Below are 19,540 nucleotides of genomic sequence, written 5' to 3'. Positions count from 1 at the left end.
CTCTTCATCAAGTCGAGCCTCCCAAATGATCTTCCTCATATAATGAATAAATATTTTAAAGGGGCGGGGCCTCAAAACCAGCAGTAATTGTGAGGATGGTGCAGGATAAGGCAGAGTTTTGTTCTGTTGTACACAGGGTCAGAAATTTCTAAATTTCCGAAGTAAAAACTGACTCTATGGCACCTAAAAACACTAACAACTTCCTTTAATGTTTTCTGTATCAATGTGACAATCAAAGTTGTTTTACTGTTATATATAAAAATCAATTTAAAAAATAACAGGAGTTGCTTGCTTGCTGATGCTTATTTGGTAAAACAGCTACCTTTTATATAATTTTTCAATACAGTAATTTAAAATCAAGCAAAATGTTTTATTATTTTATGACATTATCTTACATTCTATCACTTATTCAATAATTGTGACTCTGTTTATTCTCTTCATCTTTTTTTTATTCTTCCTGGATCATTCAAGGTTTTCCCTATAGTAGCTCTCAGTATTGCAACTCAAGGCTTGAATCTGGTTTTTAGTTCAACTTCAGAAATGCTGAGCAAGTTCTTAATTTCTTCTTCTCTCACTCCAGCTCTTTGCACATTCCATTATAATACTTTGCCTTGTCTTTCTAAGCTTCCCTTGAAATCTTCTGTTCATCTCTTTTACTTCAGATCTCTTCCCTTTGTTTTGGCTTATCAATGCTTTATTGCATTTTTTTTTTAGTTAAACAATGATGTTATTGCTCAAGTACATAAGACAAATTATGCAACTAGGGCAAAGGCTTTGGATGATTCGTATTTCCAAATGGGGGGAAGGACTTTGTCTTATAGTGCTGAGCCCATCTGTGAATTTGGCTCTCAATCAAGATCAGACAGAATTTAGCATCCTCATCCTTTCTGTTCCTCTGAAGATGCTTTCGAACAGAAACAGCTTTCATCGTTGAGGGTTTTCCTTTCTTGTGCTGTCCCTCCACCCTCTCAAACACGACATTCCTCTACGAGGACTGGTGCCTCCTTGCAACATGTCCCAAGTATGTCAGATGAATCTTCCGACTCCTTGCCTCCAAGGAGTAGCTTGGTCTCGCCCTCTCTAGGACGAAACTGTTTGTTCTCCTAGCAGTCCATGTTACATTCAATACCACTCCCCAACACCACAGCTCTAAGGCATCAATAATCCTTGTATCATCCCTAGTCATTGTCCAGCTTTCTGATGCATAGTAAGTAATTGCAAAGACTATAGCTTGGATCAGGCGCAACTTAGTCTCCAGACCGACATCGTTGCTCTTCAATACTTTGTAGAGATCTCTGACAGCAGACTTTGTCAATACAATTCGTCTTTTAAATTTCCTGGCTGCTGGTACCAAGAGTGTTGATCATGGAGCCAAGCAAACTAAAGCTGTTACCAATCGCAATCTCTTCACCATCTATCATGATGCTGCCAATCGGCCCAGTGGTAAGAATCTTTGTATTTTTTTATTTTGAGCTTCAATCCATATTGAAGGCTACAATCCTTGAGACCTTCTGCATCAAGCACTTCAGGTCCTCCTCAGTTTCAGCAAGCAGGGTTGTGCCATCTGCTTAACGCAGATTGTTGATGAGTCTTCCTCCAATCCTAATGCCACATTCCTCCTCATAAGAGTCCAGCCTCCCTGATAATCAGTTCTGCATATAGATTGAAAAGCTATGGAGATGGGACACATCCCAGGCATACACCCTTCCCAAGTTACTACAGAAGCTCTAATTAGGCAAGAAATTTCAAGAACTTAAGGTAATCCAAGCTAGATAATGCAAGCTGAAGAAGCATCACCAGATCACTGAGAAAACATGGCCTAGGTAAGAGATAAAGAAGTTGAAGTTGGCAAATTAAGTAAAGGAACTCGCTATTATCTGCTTCTAGAATGAATTTTCTTTTATTCCAGAATATATACTTAAAATACAGGTAGACAACACATGATTTTAATAAAATCCAATTTTATATTCCTTTCTCTGAATATTTTAGGTTCTAGAACTCCAAATGTACCGTTAGCTTCCTATTATCTGTGTCTAATTTTATTCTAGTTCGTTTCTTCCCACATACATTCTGATTACAATCCAAGCAAAGCTCCAAAGTGAAGTAAATACACAATGCCTTTAAGATTTCAGGGAGGCGAAATGAATTAATGTGGAAAGTAGAGTAATTTGAGGGTAATTACAGTGTACTGAAAAGTACCACCTAAAGGTGTTCAAATTAAAAAAAAAAAATAGAAGTACTGGAAACCCAAATCAAGTATGTCTACAGGATCAAATTTATCTCCTTATCCCATACTAAAATCCTAGCATCTAAGAATCAGTTTTCCTAAAGTACTCAGCACAATACAGAAACATTTCTTCCCTTCAATATTTAATGCATTCCACCTTGCCTCCAAATCAGAAATGGCAATTACTTTGCATGGAAACTAAGCAATTACTATTTCCTTTATAGAAATGTCTTTTGAAACACAATCATAACTTTATTTTGACAAAACAAAAATTTCATTTTTGCTTCATGTCAAAGTGGCCGTGTCCCAAATATCCTAGGAAAACCAAAATCTCTGTAAGAGCTACCTGCTTACTATACCCCACTTACAGCAACAGGCAAGAAAGGATTGTTACAGATTGTAAGCCTGCATCTAGAGTCTAGAAAAATTCAAAATTCTGTTTTGTATTATCTGGGACTGCTGTAGGTGATTGTAATCAAGATACTTCTCTAGTTTTCAAATGACAGATTATATCCTGTTTCTTTTTAAAAGGTATTGCTCTTATTATTGGTGGGTATCATCAAATAAATTCTCAGTGAAAGTCCAAAAAGCAAATGGATAGCTATGTTTTCTTTACTTTCCACACTTTTAGCTTTTATATCTCAAAAATAATGGCTAGTGGCTGTGTAGTAGCATCTGCCACTCCTTAAGTAATCTAGGTTGTTTGTCATCAGGTTTGCAAATTATGTGATATAAATAGCTTTTTAAAGCACTCTTCATCCATTTCCTTCCCATTCTCTTTTTGCTTTCCACCATCTTTATAAGTGGCACTTGCTATAATGAACTGATTACTGATGACAAATTACAGAAAGCCGAGTACTTTATCATTGAGCTTAAAGCCATCCATAAATATTGTTGACATTATTCTTCTTTATACAAAAATTTGAAAGATGTTTTTGTTTTTCTCTCTCTCCTTTTTCCATTTTCATTTCTGCTTACTTATACACAGACAGCCTAATGATTCATTCTATTCATTATGTATTTGTTGCCTGCTCTTCTTTCGCTTTTCAGTATTTTCTGATCTACTTCTTAAGATTTAATGCCATTTGTATATATTAAATCAGCTACAAACATAAAACTATTGCATTCTTCTCTAAGGGGCAAACTGAGAAGAGATGATAAAACAGGATGACGAAAGAAATGTCATCTATACGGCCATTAAAAAAAAGTTTTATACACAAAACAAGAAATTTTACAAAGCATCATTTCACTAAGAGCATAAAAGTTACAAGCAAAGTTGAAATATAATCAGTCAAAAAAACAATGCAAGTGTTCTGACAAAGAAATAATAAACTTATACATATAAAAATAACAATTACAATTAAAATGAGAAATGTTAAAACTTTCCATTTGTAATGCTTTTTTAGCTTTATACTACAGTCACTAAATTTATGTCTTTACTACTATAAATAAAATATATTCTATTTTACTGATACAGTAAATAACATGTCAGCTATTCAGTGGTAACACGTCCAGTCAAAAACCAAAAAAGAAGAAGAAGAGAGAAAAGACTAGGGAGACAAGAAAATGAGAACAGAAGCTCAAAGGGAGAATTGTACTCCGATGTTCACATCAGCATTATTCATCATCGCAAGGACATGGAAACAGCCCAGATGTCTAACCACAAACTAATAGATTGAGAAGTTGTGATACATTCATACAGTGGAATACTATGCAGCACACAGGAGCAATGATTTTGTAAATTACTACCTAACTTGGGAGGGCCTGGAGGGCATTATGCTGAGTGAACTAACTCAGACCCACAAGGACAAATATGGTATAAAACCATTATTGTAGAATGAGTGCAAGGACCCAAGGTGAGGGGTGGAAGCAGAGGAGTGAGGTTGGGGGGGGGAGTGTTAATCAGAGGGCTGCACAATTTGATAGATGAACACACAGCAATTCTATATGCAAACTAAAACTCTTGCCCAACTTTAGGCCATCCTCAAAATCTCTGCTGTGCTTAAACCCTATTTATCTCCTTGAGGACTTTCCTCTCTTTCTCTGACCAAGCATGATGTTCTTCTCCAGGGACTGGCCCATCCTAGCAACAAGCTCAAAGTATATGAGACAAAGTCTCACCATCTTTGCCTCTAAGGAGCACTTTGGCTACATTTCTGCCAACATATAGACCTGTTTTTCTTTTGGCAGTTCATGGTACTCTCAATATTCTTCATCAACACCATAATTCAAAAGCATCAATTCTTCTTTGGTCTTTCTTACTCTTTGTCCAACTTTCACATGTATATGAAGTAACTGAATATACCATGGCTTGGATCTGGTGCACCTTAATCTTTATACTAATAACACTTTTAGCTCTGGTGACCTAGTGGTAAGAAGCTATGTTGCAATTCCAAAGGCACGTGGTTTGAATCCACCAGCTGCTCCTGGAGAGAAGGATGAACAATCTCCTCTTGTGCATTTAACTGCCTCTGAAAACCCACTGGAGGGTCAGCTGTGGGTCATATCTGACTCAATGGCAAACAAAAACACTTTTAAGTGCTGGTGGCTTAGTGGTAAGGAGTTGTGCTGCCAATCCAAAGGCATGCAGGTCCAGTCGACTAGCTGCTCAGTTAAAAAAAGATGAGCAATTTCCTCGCATGCAATTTACTGCCTATGGAAATTTGCTGGAGGATCAGCTATGAGCCTGTTTGGACTGAATGGTATATGACAAAAACATGTAACACATTTAAGGAGCTCTGGTGGTATGGTCAGCTGGGAGGTGTTCTGCTAATTCAAAGGCACACAGTTCAATTCCACCCGCTGCTTCATGGGAGAAAGAAAGGCAATCTCCTCCTATACGACTTACAGACTCCAGAAATCCATTGGAGGGTCAACTATGGGTTTGTTCTGACTCAATGACAATGAAATGAGAGAAAGAAAATAATACTTTATTTCTTGACCACACAGTTATATGGATATGTCCACTTGTAATAATTAGTGTTGGCAAGTATGTGGAAAAAGGAAACACTTCATGGAATGTAAAATGGAATAACAACTGTGAAAAACAATTTGATGATTCCTAAAAAAAGTTAAAAGACAGAATTATCATAACTGAAGAACTATTCACTACTGGCAAAAGGAAATAACTCAAATGTCCAAGAAAAGATGAGGGAAATGTGGTATTTGCACACAATTAATATTATTTTTAATCACAAATTGAAATGATGTTCTAGTACATGCTAACATAATGAAATATGAGATTATGCTAAGTGAAATAACACACAAAAAGACAAACATTATATAATTCTATCTATATGAAGGATCTAGACTAGACAAACATATAGGCAGAAAGTAAACTGTTAACGTAGGCTATTTATTGTTATGTCTGTGGAGTCAACTATGACAGCAATCTTAGGAACAACGGCTCTGAATCTTTGAATCTTTCCCTATTCAGAGTCAACCTCACTGTCTCTGACATATGTGACCCCATTATCCTAATAACTGTGTCCATACATCTCATCCAGGGTTTTCCTGTCCTGTGCTCACCCTTTAACTTTCCAAGTATGATGTTCTCCAAGGACTGGCCTCTCCTGACAGCATACCCAAAATAAATGAGATGAAGCTTCTAAATCCTTCCTTTCAAGGAGTAACTTGGTTTTACCAAATCTGGTTGTTCTCTTGGCAGTCGATGGTATGTTCAATACTCTTCTCCAGCATCATACCTTAAAGGCTTCAATTCTGCCATCTTTAGTCACTGTCCAATTCTCAGATGCATAGCAAGTAACTGAGAAGACACTGGCCTGCAACAGGTACACTTCAGACTCTAGACTGACATCTTTGCTCTTTAGCAACCTGTAGAGGTCCCTGACAGCAGATGCAACTAAACTTTTAATTTCCTGACTGCCAGGGGTCCAGAAACCCACTGTCACTGAGTTAAAACTGATCTTTCATGAGGTGTCCATGGTGGTAAAACTTAACAAGAGAGACTGCCTCTTTCTCTTGTGAAGCAGTTGGTGGGTCTACATTGCCATCTTCTTTTGTTAAGAGTACAACAGATAAAGACTTACACCACCATGACTAGAGGAGTGGGAAATTATTGCTTCATGAGTACAAAGTTTCCAATGGAGTGATGGTAAGTTTTGGAAACATGAAGAAATTTACAACAACTAATTACAACAAGCAACAAGTTACACTACACCATAAATGTGATTAATGCTACTGAACTGGACACTTGAAAATTACGAAAATGGTAAATTAAATGCTGTATATATTTTATCATTAAAATGTCAAAAAAAACCCCAAAGAACATGAATTATTTGAAAACTTGTTGCCTGAAATACAACACTTTAAAAAAAGAGAAAACAATGTTTCCATTGACCACTTCTACCTGCACAGAATTTCTTCAGTTAGGAAAAGTCTTAACTTAAGTGTTAAATAACTTCTAGTGTAGATGAGTTCATTTCAGGAGGCTGAAGTATTACTTAAGGGAAAGAGTCACTTACTATACCTCTGTATCACAGGTTTAGTAAAGTGGAAGACAAGTTAATAAGATAGCCTATATCTGATAAAGTAAACATACATAAGATTAGGACCTTTGTTCATATTGGTTTCTAGAAGGGTAAATAGGTGCAGGAGTAAGAAGTTCATGTAAGTGCTTATTTCCATAATCATTAAGCAGCTAAATAGGAATGTATTTTGTAGGGTCACTGGACTGAAAATAATTAGGCTAAGAGGTTATCTAAGCAATCCAGCTAATGTCTGTAATCAAGACTGTACTTCAATCACCTCTGCAAAACAGGTAACAGACTCATTATGAATGGAAATTTCTCCACATCTCTCAATAATTCTCTTTAATACTTATTTAACAATTCTCTCTGTTGAAGTGCTTCCTCATATCACAATCCAAGATAAATTCCTCTTGAAAGAGAATAAAAAGTGAGATTGAAGAATACTTGACCTTCAAATAGTGAGCTCAAAACAGCTCTTGCTTCTCTATCATAAAACAGAAAAAGGCTTCCTGAGTTCTCTGTGAAAACAGAAAAAAACCGCAAAGACAATTCTACTCTATTTAGAGATTAAACTTGATTTCTGAGGAAATTCAACAAGGAGTATGCTATTGATATTGTGGTTTCAATGAAATATTTATAACTTAGAAGACCACTGGCATCATAAAATAGCTAACATAGCTAAGTATTGCCTCTCAAATTGCAGCTTAAAATATAAATTCTTCAGATTCCCTAATTTAAGAGCATCCTTTCACTTATAATTGAAAAGAAAACTGCTTGTGGATTTCTAGGTACATCAATGTTGAGGTAATATTTTAGTCAGAAAGGGAGCAAGCCTATTAAATTTAGTATCAACTGTTAAATATGCTTATGATTCTAAGTCTTACTAATTCTCTCCCTGAGAGTATGAGTAACACAAACATAGAAAGACCAAATCCAAAGCCCACTACCAGCAAGTTGATTCTGACCCAGTGACAATCTGTAGGACAGAGAATTGACCACAGGGTTTCCAAAGCTGTAACACTTCTTGAAAGTTGACTGTCTCATCTTTGTCCTGTGAAGCAGCTGATGGGTGATCAATCAAATTCTTTAATCACTAAACCATGAGTGCTCCTTGACAGAAAAACTGCAGGAGGAATGAAGGTTAGAGATTGTGTGAATCTAATGCAAAAGCTAAGAATAAACATGTGTCTGTTGTTGGATATATGAACATCAAATACCAACAGTCTCCACTATGTTATAGCACTTATCATACCATACTCTTGACTGTATATTGGGGGTGAGGGTTCTCCAATGAGCTTCTTGACAACAGGCATACATTTTTGCATCCTCAGTTTCTAAAAGAATGCTCAGAGCATTAGAAGACGCACAAGCATATTACACTAAGTATCTCCTTTGTTATTGTTTTTAGGTACCATTTAGTCAGATTTGACCCATCGCTGACTCTCCAGTGGGTTTTCAGAGGCAGTAAAATACATGGGAGAAGACTGTCCATCCTTCTCACGCAGAGTACCTAGCGGATTTGAAACATGTGCCTTTGGGATTGCAGCACAGTTTCTTACCACTTAAGTTGTAAGGAAATTGCTATGTTGTTATTTTAATCACATAGATGAAGAAACCAGGAATCATTATAATTCAAGAACTTGTCCAGGGTCACAAAGCAGTATAACTCCAGAATATCTGTCCTCGAGAACCATACTACTCTTTTCTAGTAAATAAGCAGATTTTCTGGATGCAATTTATCTTTTGATTTCCTGACTGCTGGTGCCAAGAGTGCTGACAGTGGAACCAAGCAAGTTAAAACTGTTAACAATCTCTTAGATATCTATCATAACGGTTCCAACTGGTCCAGTGGTGAGAATCTTTGTTTACGTGATGTTGAGCTTCAATCCACATTACAGACTACATTCCTTGACTCTCTGTGGAAAACGCTCCAGGCCCTCTTCAGTTTCAGCAAGCATTTTAATTTACATACATAAGTATGTATTAGATTTAAAGTAATTCTTGAATTAAGAGACACCAGTAGATTCAATTAAACCAATGTGCCCTATCCTTCTCCATTTTAGTAAGATATTTGCAATGTTAGCATTATGGTTAAGAATAACCTCCAATTCTTAGAAATAAGACAGGGAACTCCAATGGCATAATTTGTGGGGAGCTGAGCTGCTAACCCAAAGGCCACATGTATCTGGTGGTTCCAATCCACCAGGGCTCTGCAGATCACTCTGGTTTATGACCTTGGGAAACTGATTACATGGTCTCAGAGTTGTACGAAGAGTAGAATTACATCAATTACACTATAAAAAACTGTCTTTAATTTTAAAAAGAGTTCTTATATAGTCATTTAAAGAAAAACTTTAGGTTAGCTTTTCACATACCTTAAAAGTAGAAAGTCCATAAAGTCTTGTAGTATGAACAGTTTCTTGAGAAATATTTGTAATATTAGTTATAAAGTCTTCAAGGTATTTGCAAGCTTGTTCTAGATGTGTTGTGTTTATGATGATTTGCACTAGCTAGAAAACAGAAATATAGCCAATAAAATGCAGTCCATAGCACAAAATGTCATTTAATTCTTAAAAATAGGATTTCTGCTTTCAGTGATATCTGATTAAGATATAATTATAACTTCCGAAGAGCCAACTAATTTTATGTCTGCTGCAGATACTGATTCTCATCGCTAACACTTCAAAAGGAAAAAGAAACAAAAGACCTAACTGCTACAAATAAAATGTTTTCAAAATACCTTTTCAAATTTTATATATTTGCCAAGTTTAAAAAAAAACCCAAACATTAAAAACAAACAAACAAAACAAATGAGGAGTTTCACTTTTTATGTAAAGTTTGGCAAAGATCTAAATGTATATTTATATTCTAACATCTTTATCTAGTAACCCATATAAACTCCTTTCCCCAGATTTCTTGAATTTATATTGATGCTTTTATTTTAAAGTAAATTTGCTTATACAAATAAAATTTTTAAAGGCCGATTTACAAGATATATTCAACAATAATTTAATTTATAATAATTGTTTGAATCAGTGTCAAAGTATCTTTTAAACCTACCTCTGTCAAACCTATGTGAGGTTTTCTGATAAGGTTCAATAAACAGCTACTCAAAGTTCTGGTCAGCAGCAGATTTGTTGATTTTCTAAGCATATCATCTATTTCTGTTGAGCTGAAAATGGAGATCAGCATCAGTAAGTTTCCACAACAGAGGAGTTCAGTTAGCATCTTAAACAATATTTAATGCAATTTACTAAAACAATTTGCTCTAAGTCATTCCTTTGCATCTTTAAATACGGAAACATAACCAGTTTATGAAATCATATGACAATCAGATTTAATTTCACCAAAATGACATTTTTTAAAAAAGATAATTTATAGTTAAAATGCATTCGTTTAACATAGAAAAACCACAGGATGTTTGTTTGTTGTTGTTCACTTCCTCAGACTCTCAATCAACAATTCCCATCTTTCTCCCACAGAGCACCTGGTGGATGTGAAATGCCTGCCTTGGGATTGGTAGTGCAACTCCTTACTACTAGGTCACTAGAGCTCCCTATAAAATACTTAGAATAAGAAATCAAAGTACTCTTAAATTATAACTCCACCATAAAACAGTCATTATCAAAGACATTTTATAAGCAACTGGAGCTAAAATTACTTCTAAAATACAAACTGAAAAGGCTATAATTCATTACCACACTTCTTTTTATTATAACTATGTTATCTACTTTAATACAACCAGCAGACATGACACTTGGGAAAGTGGAGCGTCATGAGAAGGAGACCCTCTATGACACGGAGTGACACAGTGCAATTAGGGGTTCACAGAAACTAAGACTGAGGACAGGTGATCTCATTCTGTTGTAATTTGTGAGTTGGAGTTACTGGAAGGCATGTAACATCAACAACAAGCTACTTCCACTTAAGTTCATTTTAAAAGAGGATCAAAGAAATAAATGCAATTACATTAATGTTATTTTTTTTAGTGCAATCAACAAATAAGACTTCATGATGCTAGACTAATTGTTCCAACCACTAATCCCTACATTTAAATACAAATTTCTTGGAAATAGCTTAATTGTTGTTATGTGCCCATTGAGTCACCTGCAACAACAGCCCTAAACCCTGCTCTATCCCTTGCCAATCTTATTGTCTCCAGCACACCTACCCCCATTACTCCAGTCACTGAATCAACACATCTCATCATAGAGGGTTTTCCTCTCCTGTGCTGTCCCTCCACCATCCTAAGCATGATGTCCTTCTCCAAGTACTGGTCCCGCCTTGCAACATGTCAAAAGTATGTATGTCAGATGAAGCCTCAGAATCCTTGCTTCCAAGTAGCAGCCTGGTCTCACCCTCTCTAGGACGAACCTGTTTGTTCTGCTTGCAGTTCATAATATATTCAACACTCTTCTCCAGCATGAAAGCTCAAAGGCATCAATTCTCCTATCATCCCTAGTCATTGTCCAGCTTTCTGATGCATAGTAAGTAACTGCAAAGATCATGGCCTGTATCAGGTGCACCTTAGTCTCCAGACTGACACTGTTACTCTTCCAAAACAGTTATCTTTGAAACCAGAGCTTCTCAACTTCAACACCATTGCCATTTTAGGCAAGACAACTCTTTTGTAGTGGGGCTAGCTCATGCATTATAAGTTGTTTAAGAGTATCTCTGGCCTTTATCTACTAGAAGCCAGGAACATTTCCATTTCGTGCCAAGTTCTTATTAAGAAAAAAATTCTTTTAATGTCTTTTTTAATTGAGATAGTAACTAAAGTTTACAGAAAAGTTGGATTTCCATTCATTCATTGTTGTACATTTTTTTTAAAAGAAAAGTATGTAAAAAGGATACATTCCTAAAAAAAAAAAAAAAAGATACATTCCTGACACACTCTTATTTTGGTTCTGAACCATACATAATACTAGTATTATACTAATACTTTGCTAGTAACATCAGGAAGCTTATTGATTTATTTTAAAATAAATAAATTACAGTAGCCATTTAAAAAACTGTCTTTGAATATTGCAAAATATACCCTGGAGGTAAAGTCACTCAGGTGAGAACCACTGCTTTAGACGTATGTTGAAATCTTTAGTATAAGCCTTATCTATCTAGTGCTGCAATAACAGTAATAAATAACAAAATATATTAGAAATGTAACAGACACACCACAACAAATTTATTCTCTCAGTTTTAGGAAGTGAAAAGGCCAAATACAAGGGGAATATAATTCAGCTCAGGCAAAAGGTTTTTGCCTCTTTGAACTGCTCCTAGGCCATTGTCATAAATCTTGGCAACTCTCTTTTTCTGTTCTTTTATCTCATGCAAAATACAGACTCAAAATATGTCCTACACTAATCTTGCCTCATTAACAAAAATGCAAATTTCCTCTCAAATAGGATTATAATCACTGTCTCTATAGAAGCAAAAACCAATGAACTGCCCAGCAGCATTTCATCTTAAAAAAAATGCTGAGATTTGGGTGAAAATTATTTCACATACATACTGTTTTGTGACACTGAGTACAATCCCTCAGTGTACTATGTACTAGCACTCTTCTCACTTCTTCCCTATAATCGATCATTTCCACTGCCCCTCTTCCTGCCTTCTGTGCTTTAACATCGAGCAAATGTTGCCCTTGTTAACTGAAGTGACTATACCTCTCTGGTATGACTGCTCGCTTCATTGGCCTTTTGCCTGGTTGAAAGCAGTTGTGTGAAGGCAAGTTCAGTTACAGGCCAGAATGGCGGCTAAGGGACACAATCTCAGAGGGTCCTCCGGTTTCTATCACACTAGTAAATCTGGTTTGCTTTTTATGATTTTTTTTTTTTAGTTACGTTTCAATTCTTCTCCCATGCTATAAAGGACATCCTATTGTGATCCCTTTCAAATAGGTCAGTTGTTGTTGGGTACCATGGAGTCTTAACCAATATCCTCCAGTGGATGTTTTAGGAGTTGATTGCCCATATTTTTCTTGTGGAGCATCTGGTGGATTCAAACCATGTACTTCTGGGCTGGCAGCACAACTCTCTACCACTAGGTCACCAGAGCTCCCTAATATATTCATTTTTAGTTCTTCACATCTCAAGATTGTGGAGGCAAGGGTTCACAGAGTCTACTTGTCCTCTGGGCAAAATTTAGCATGAATCCTTGATTTTTTTTTTTTTAATTCCTTGTTCCAGACAGGAAGTGATCAATAGTTGTACTTCAGATGGCAGCTCATAAGCTTCGAAGATCCCAGACACATTGACAAAAGCAGAATGTAGAACACTGTCCCTGTGGACTATGTCATGCCAATTGAGCTTGGTGTCCCCCTAGACTACGGTGTTGAATCCCTATGCCTGGCAACTCATTCCTTCACAGTGTCTGATTATGACTAAGTTTTCCTAAATTTATCTTCTGTAATGATCTACTTTATTCGTGGATATAGTGTAAGGTTCCACCTTTCTCCTGAGAAGGGCTTGCAGGTTCAAACCACTGACCTTCTGGTTAGCAGCTGAGCAATCTACTATTATACCATCAGGGTTCCTTAAAACATCTTCCATTTGAACTAGAAACTAAGGTTCCAATGAGATTTTAGTTTACATTGCTGAGTTCAGAGTACTCACCATTACACAATGGAGGTGAGGGCTGACAACAAATATTTTTGGGAAACACAAATTATAACATTATTTCTTTTTTTTTCTGGCTCATTTTAAGTACAAATATTTGCTAGTTCATATGTATATTTAAAATATAAATAGAGCAAAATGTATTTGATGAAACACAAATATTCCTCAATAGTACTTAATGTGTTCCTTTTAACAGAGATGCCCTTTCCAATTCTGCTAACCCTAATTCTGGTAGATCTGAAGCCAATGTTCTCTCTCAATATCTTCTTTTCCTCAGTAAGACTTCTCAGCGAATGTGCATCAGTAGAGCACCCGGTTTATTTAGCATCAAACATCCAAAAAGAAAATTCTTTCTAATCTATCCATGTTGCTGTTGCTACTGTTCGGTGCCATCAAGTCAACTATGAGTCACAGCCACCCTATGATAACACATCAATCAATAGCATCCTTAAGTCATGCATCCTACTATTCTAGGAAAAGGAGGATGATTGGCAAGTCCTCTTTTTCTTCTGACATAACTGGAATTATCCTAGTAACCTAGTATGTGAGATAAAGCTTTGTCGGTTTTGCCTTAAAGGAGCACTCTGATTGCATCTTCTCCCAGACTTATCTGTTTGGATTTCTTTTTTTAGCAGTCCACAGGTTATTCAGCACTCTTCTCCAACCGCACAGCCCTAATGCATCAGTTCTTTTGTGGTCCTTAGTCATTGTCCAGCTCTCAGATGCGTAGTAAGTGATGAAAATGACTGTAAACCTGAAGTTGATGTTCCTTAGTCCTCAAACTGACATCACTGCTCCTCAATAATTCAGAGTAGTACCTGACTGCAGACTTTCTCAGGGCAATACGTCTCCTGATTTCCTGACTGCTGGTACCGCAGGTGTTAACTGTGGATCCAAGTAAGTTGAAATTATTGACAAGTTCAATCTTTTCTCCATCTATCATGATGTTGCCTATTCGTCCAGTGGTGAAAATTTTTGTTTTGATGCTGAAATGCAATTCATATCGAAGGCTGCACTCTTTGATCTTCTGCAGCAAGTGATTCAAGTCCTCCTCAATTTCAACAAGTTGTGTAATCTGTGTAATGCAGGTTTATTGATAGGTCTTCCTCTGATCCTGACACCACTTTTTCCCCCATAGAATCTAGCTTTGCGAATAATTTGTTCAACATATAGATTGAATAGATATGGAGAGAGGCTATAATCCTTTCTTAATTTAAAACTATGTGTATTTGGGGGCGACTCAACGGCACATAACAACAACAGTATTCTCTTGCTCTGTTTACCCAACAGCCTATTGGTCTATGTACAGGTTTTGTATGGGCACAATTAGGTGTTCTGGGATTCTCATTCTTCTGAATGTCTGGAATAACTTGTGATCAATACTGTCAAATGTCTTTCCATAGTCAATAAAGCACAAATAGATATGCTTCTGGTATTCTTTTAGTCAGGATCCAAGTGACGCCATTAATGATATCCCTGGTGTCACAGCCTCTTCTAAATTCTACTTGAACTTCTGGCAGTTCCCTATCTATGTACTTTTCTAGCTAGCTGTTAACAATCTTCAGCAGTATTTTGCTTGCATGTGATATTAATGATATTGTTTTATAGTTTCCACATCACCTTTCTTGGGAATGGGAACAAATAGGGAACTCTTCCCATCAGCTGGCCAGGAAGCTGATCTCCAAATTTCCTGGCACAGACTGGTGAGCGCATCCAGGGTTGCATGTGTCAGCTGAAACTTGTCAATTTATATCCCAGAGATTCCTGGGGCCTTATTTTTTTGCCATCAATGAAGCTTCAACTTTCTCTTTTGTTGCTACTGGCTCTTGTTCATAAGGTACTTTCTGAAATTTTTCAGTGTGATTTCTTTTTGGTACAGTGACTGTATTCCCTCCATCTTCTTTTGATGCTTCCTGGATCATTCAACATATTGCTCATGGCATCCATCAATATTGCGAGGTGAGGCTTAAATTTCTTTTTTCAGTTTTCTGATGTTGAGTGAGTTCTTCCTAATTTTTTTTTTCATTCTAGCTACCTGCTCATTTCCTTACAACACTTTGCTTTGTCTTCTCAAACTGTCCTTTGAAATCTTCTGTTCAGCTCTTTTACTTTAGCATCTCTTCCCTTTGTTTTGGCTTCTCAATGCTCTAGTGCAATTTTCAGGTCTTTTCTGGCATCCATTTCAGTTTTTTCTTTTTCCTCTGTCTTTGTGATGACCTTTTGCCCTCTTCATGGATGAAATCCTTGATGTCATTCCACAACTCCTCTGGTCTTTGATCACTCGTGTTCAATGTTTCAAACTTACTATGAAGGTCATTTTTAAATTCAGGTGGAATAGACTCAAGATCACACTTTGGTTTTCATGGACTTAATTTTCTTTAGCCTCAATTTAAACTGGCACATGAGTAATTGACGGTTGGAACCGATGTCCGAACTGGCCTAGTTCTGACTGCTCATATTGAGCTTCTTCAACGATTCCTTCCCCAGATGTAGTCAATTTGACCCCGTGTAGTCCACAAGGTGAGGTCTCTGTGGAAGTCGTCATTCATGTTTTTCAAAAAGGCATTTGCAGTTGAAAAGAATCATTAGACATACAAAATTTGATCGTTTTATTTCCAGCCTCATTTCTGTTTTTGATCTTTTTTTATGTGTATCTTTTTTTAAAATCTTTATTTATTTTTCATTTCAGTGAACATCTACAGAGATTTTGGAATTCCATTCATTCATTGTTGCACCCTTCTCCCTGCCCACCCCACCTTCCTGCCTCACTAATATCAGTCATGAGCAGAAATTAAAGACTCTTTAAGAATCTCTATTCACACAAGAAAAATGAAAGGGAAAAATAAAAAAGACAAAAAAAATCCATATTCACAAGCAAACAGCCATGTAACCCTTACAATCAGATATTCCTTTACCCTGTGACAAACATTTCTTTTTCCATTTATTTGTACTATTTAAATATAAAATAGATTTGGAGTCCTTTACAAAAAGAGATGCAAATAAAATAAAGTAAAAGGATACAACTCATTGTTCTGTTTTTCTACTTGAAAACAATAATGCCTTCATAATATTTTGTGGCTTGAGTTCCTCACTGAAGAAGAGCATTGCATGTTATTCAGCGCACAAATTTGGAAGGATGAGTTCCAGAGAGGTCGTCACTATGAAAACCAGTACCAACACTCTTTCAGAAAGTTCTCATAGTCAGAAATATACCATGTAACTATAATATGGTATATTTTTCATTATTTAGTTCAGTTACTATTGTATAATATGGTATCGTTATCCTAATACGGTATAAGGGAGCTCTGGTGGCCTAGTGGCAAGAAACTGAGCTGCAATCCCAAGGGAATGTGGTTCAAGGCCACCAGCTGCTCTGCGGGAGAAGGATGGGCAGTGTCCTCAAAAAACCCACCGGAGGGTCAGATATGGGTTGATTCCAACTCTACAGTACTCAACAACAACAACAACATGGAATAAATCTCCATCTAAGTAGACAGAATGATGTGCAGTATACAGATTAAGGCTTTCCCTGATCTCTCCTTATAAATGAGGCCTTGTGGCTCTGACAATGATATAGGACCTGCTTCTACATCTGAGCTCTTGTAACTAATATGGTTAGGCCACTCTGTATAAATAATATAACCTGTAAGCCTCAGTTACCTATCAACAAAATCAGAATAATACTGCATTTCTTCTATCCATAAAGTTGGGTATTACATTAAATACATGAGGCAAATGGTATTCACTTGCCTATAAAATCAAGTTGGCTACAGCCATTGACAGCTTCTGCGCTCCATTACTGACTATGATCCAGTTCGTTACAATGATCTTTCTTTATTCTACTGCTTCTGTAGGAGTCATTATTTCAAACCTGGTGTTGTTCAGAGAGAGTTGCACTGTTAACCTGAAAGTGACACTCATGGTGATTTGAATTTAAAAGAAGGAAGGAAAAAAAACACGATGGGTAATCTCCCATGCAATTTATATCCTCTGAAAACCACTGGAGGGTAAGTCTGTCCCGACTCAATAGCAAAGAGAGTGAATGAGCATTTGGGAAAAACCAAAATAAAACTATTAAGAATACTGTATTTTCAACAAGTCAGTGGTATATTTTTTTAAAAAAGGAATTGATAGAACAGCCTTAACAACAACAACAAAGTGTAAGCCTTCTTTGAGAGCTGATTAAAACATATTAGCTATAAAAAAAATGTGAAACAATCAAGAAAATACTGATTTGAACTAAAGAATTAAGAGTTCTGGTGGCATAGCCTGTAGGGAGTTGGTGTTTCTTTGTATAACCACTATAGAAAGCAGTCTAGCGCTTTCTCAAAAAGTTGGAAATATAAATACCATTTAACCCAGGAGTTCCACTACTGGGAATATACCTTAAAGAAATCAGAACTGTGACTAAAACCAATCTATGAACACCAATGTTTACTGCTGCATTATTCATAATAGCAAAGAGATGGAAGCAATCCAAATACCCATCAACAAACAAATGGATAAAAAAAATGATGGTACATTCACACAATGAATTGAAACGCACTGAAAAACAACGAACGCATAAATCATTACATAACATGGGTGAGCTTGAAAGATACTATGCTACATGAAATATTTCAGTCACATAAGGGCAAATCCTGCATAACACTGGATTGACATGAGGGGTTGGCGACAGAATACAAAAAGAGTGGATCGATAATGAACACTGCATTGGAACAGATGAGGGAAAGAACTGTTTAAAAGGAATATATGATTAGCCATTATTTGTATAACAACAATCCAGAACAAAAAGGGCAATGCAAAGTGGACAGGGAAAGGGAGAAAGGAAAGGGAGGGACAAAATGTGCAACGATGAATGAATTTTTAAAAAAATAAAAAGAAAAATGTCTTTCTTATTAGTAAACTTACCTGCGGTGAAGCGACTCAGAAAACTTAAGGCTGGCATAAATAAATTCTTTAACTTGCATGTAAATATGAGGCACTGACTGAGACATGGGAAATTTCTTTGGGAAAGATTGCTGTACAAAGAAAGAGTTATATTATTTTTTAAATTTTCAGAAAAACCATTTTAATAATGTAAAAATATTTTACAAACTACAGTGATTTTAAATTTGAATTGACAGCAAATACCTGCATCACAGAGCCTACTGAATAGCTCTACATTCTACAGAAACTAAGATATTTCTGAAGAAAATGACAATTACCTGTTTCTTCAATCATAACATCAGCCTTCTAATGAGCAGAGACAGCATATATGCACACACCTGTGTTATGACTATGAGGCTCCTGCAGGAGATGTCTGTCTGCTTTTTTGATCCAAAATACAATAGTTACGGTGGCCAGGCAAAAACATCAGCCAGCAGCCTGGCTCAGAGTCATCAATATACTACTACACGGACCCATCCCTAAACCACTTGTCAGAAATGGCAAATCAGAAAGTGAAGTGTCTAGAATGATACAAAGTAGAGTAATTCTAGAATTTCCTCTCCTCCACTTTCACTGTAGGGTTAATGCCAAATCAAGAAAGTATTTGGCTCATTCTATCATTCTTAAGATACTTCGTAGTAGCTTTTGACCAATATACTGTGAAACACTAGTATGATCACTATACTATCAATTATATTTAAACAGACTATCAAACACTGGTTTGATCAATGATTCAAGATAAATCAATACAAATCAATGGTTCAATACATTTCTTGGTTAAACTGCTTTATTAGAAAACAGGCATTTGAAAATTCTCAATTTTCAGAAGATAACCTACATCCAAGACTTTTAGAAGTCCTTCATCTATACTTCATGAAATTTTTTCACATTTGACATTCACGGCAACCTGGTAATATGTACAAGAAATCTCATAAAAGTCACCAATGGCTTCCTAGTAATAAAATTCAGTGAATTTTTCCTGCTCTTACGTTACCTTGATTCCTCTAAAGTGCATGACACAGCTAGCTTCTTCTTGCTCCTTATATATGCTTTCTCTTTTCCTGGTATCAGAACCCCAGATTGGTGTCCTACTGCTCCAAAAGCTCTTCTTCTAGCCAAGTCAAAATTTTTTATATATGCATTGGGATTCTAGCCTAAACTTTCTTTTCCTCTCTTTTTTCTCTTCTCTAGAGATGCAAATGACACAACTTTGTTTGCAAAAAGTGAGACTTAAAGTCCTTAATGATGCACACCCATGTTTATTGCCGCTTTGTTCACAA

At 36.3% G+C, this 19,540-nt stretch overlaps 1 protein-coding gene across 3 annotated transcripts in view; it reads right to left on the bottom strand.

Moving 5' to 3' along the window:
• Positions 1–19,540, bottom strand: part of EXOC6 (exocyst complex component 6) — a 254,131-nt gene that overhangs the window by 114,510 nt on the left and 120,081 nt on the right. For all 3 annotated transcript variants that reach the window (XM_006880347.1, XM_006880346.1, XM_006880348.1), the window contains 3 exons: positions 18,243–18,352; positions 9,778–9,889; positions 9,093–9,227 (listed from right to left, as the gene is read on the bottom strand). In XM_006880347.1, coding sequence (XP_006880409.1) covers positions 9,093–9,227; positions 9,778–9,889; positions 18,243–18,352 — 357 coding nt within the window. The remainder of the gene's footprint in view (positions 1–9,092; positions 9,228–9,777; positions 9,890–18,242; positions 18,353–19,540) is intronic.

Source organism: Elephantulus edwardii, unplaced genomic scaffold, assembly GCF_000299155.1.
Source record: "Elephantulus edwardii isolate Elephantulus edwardi_28Jun2011 unplaced genomic scaffold, EleEdw1.0 scaffold00007, whole genome shotgun sequence".
In the NCBI taxonomy this organism is placed as follows: Eukaryota; Metazoa; Chordata; class Mammalia; order Macroscelidea; family Macroscelididae; genus Elephantulus; species Elephantulus edwardii.
The sequence above is the reverse complement of the archived record's forward strand: the minus strand, read 5'-3'. Positions and strand labels throughout refer to the sequence as shown.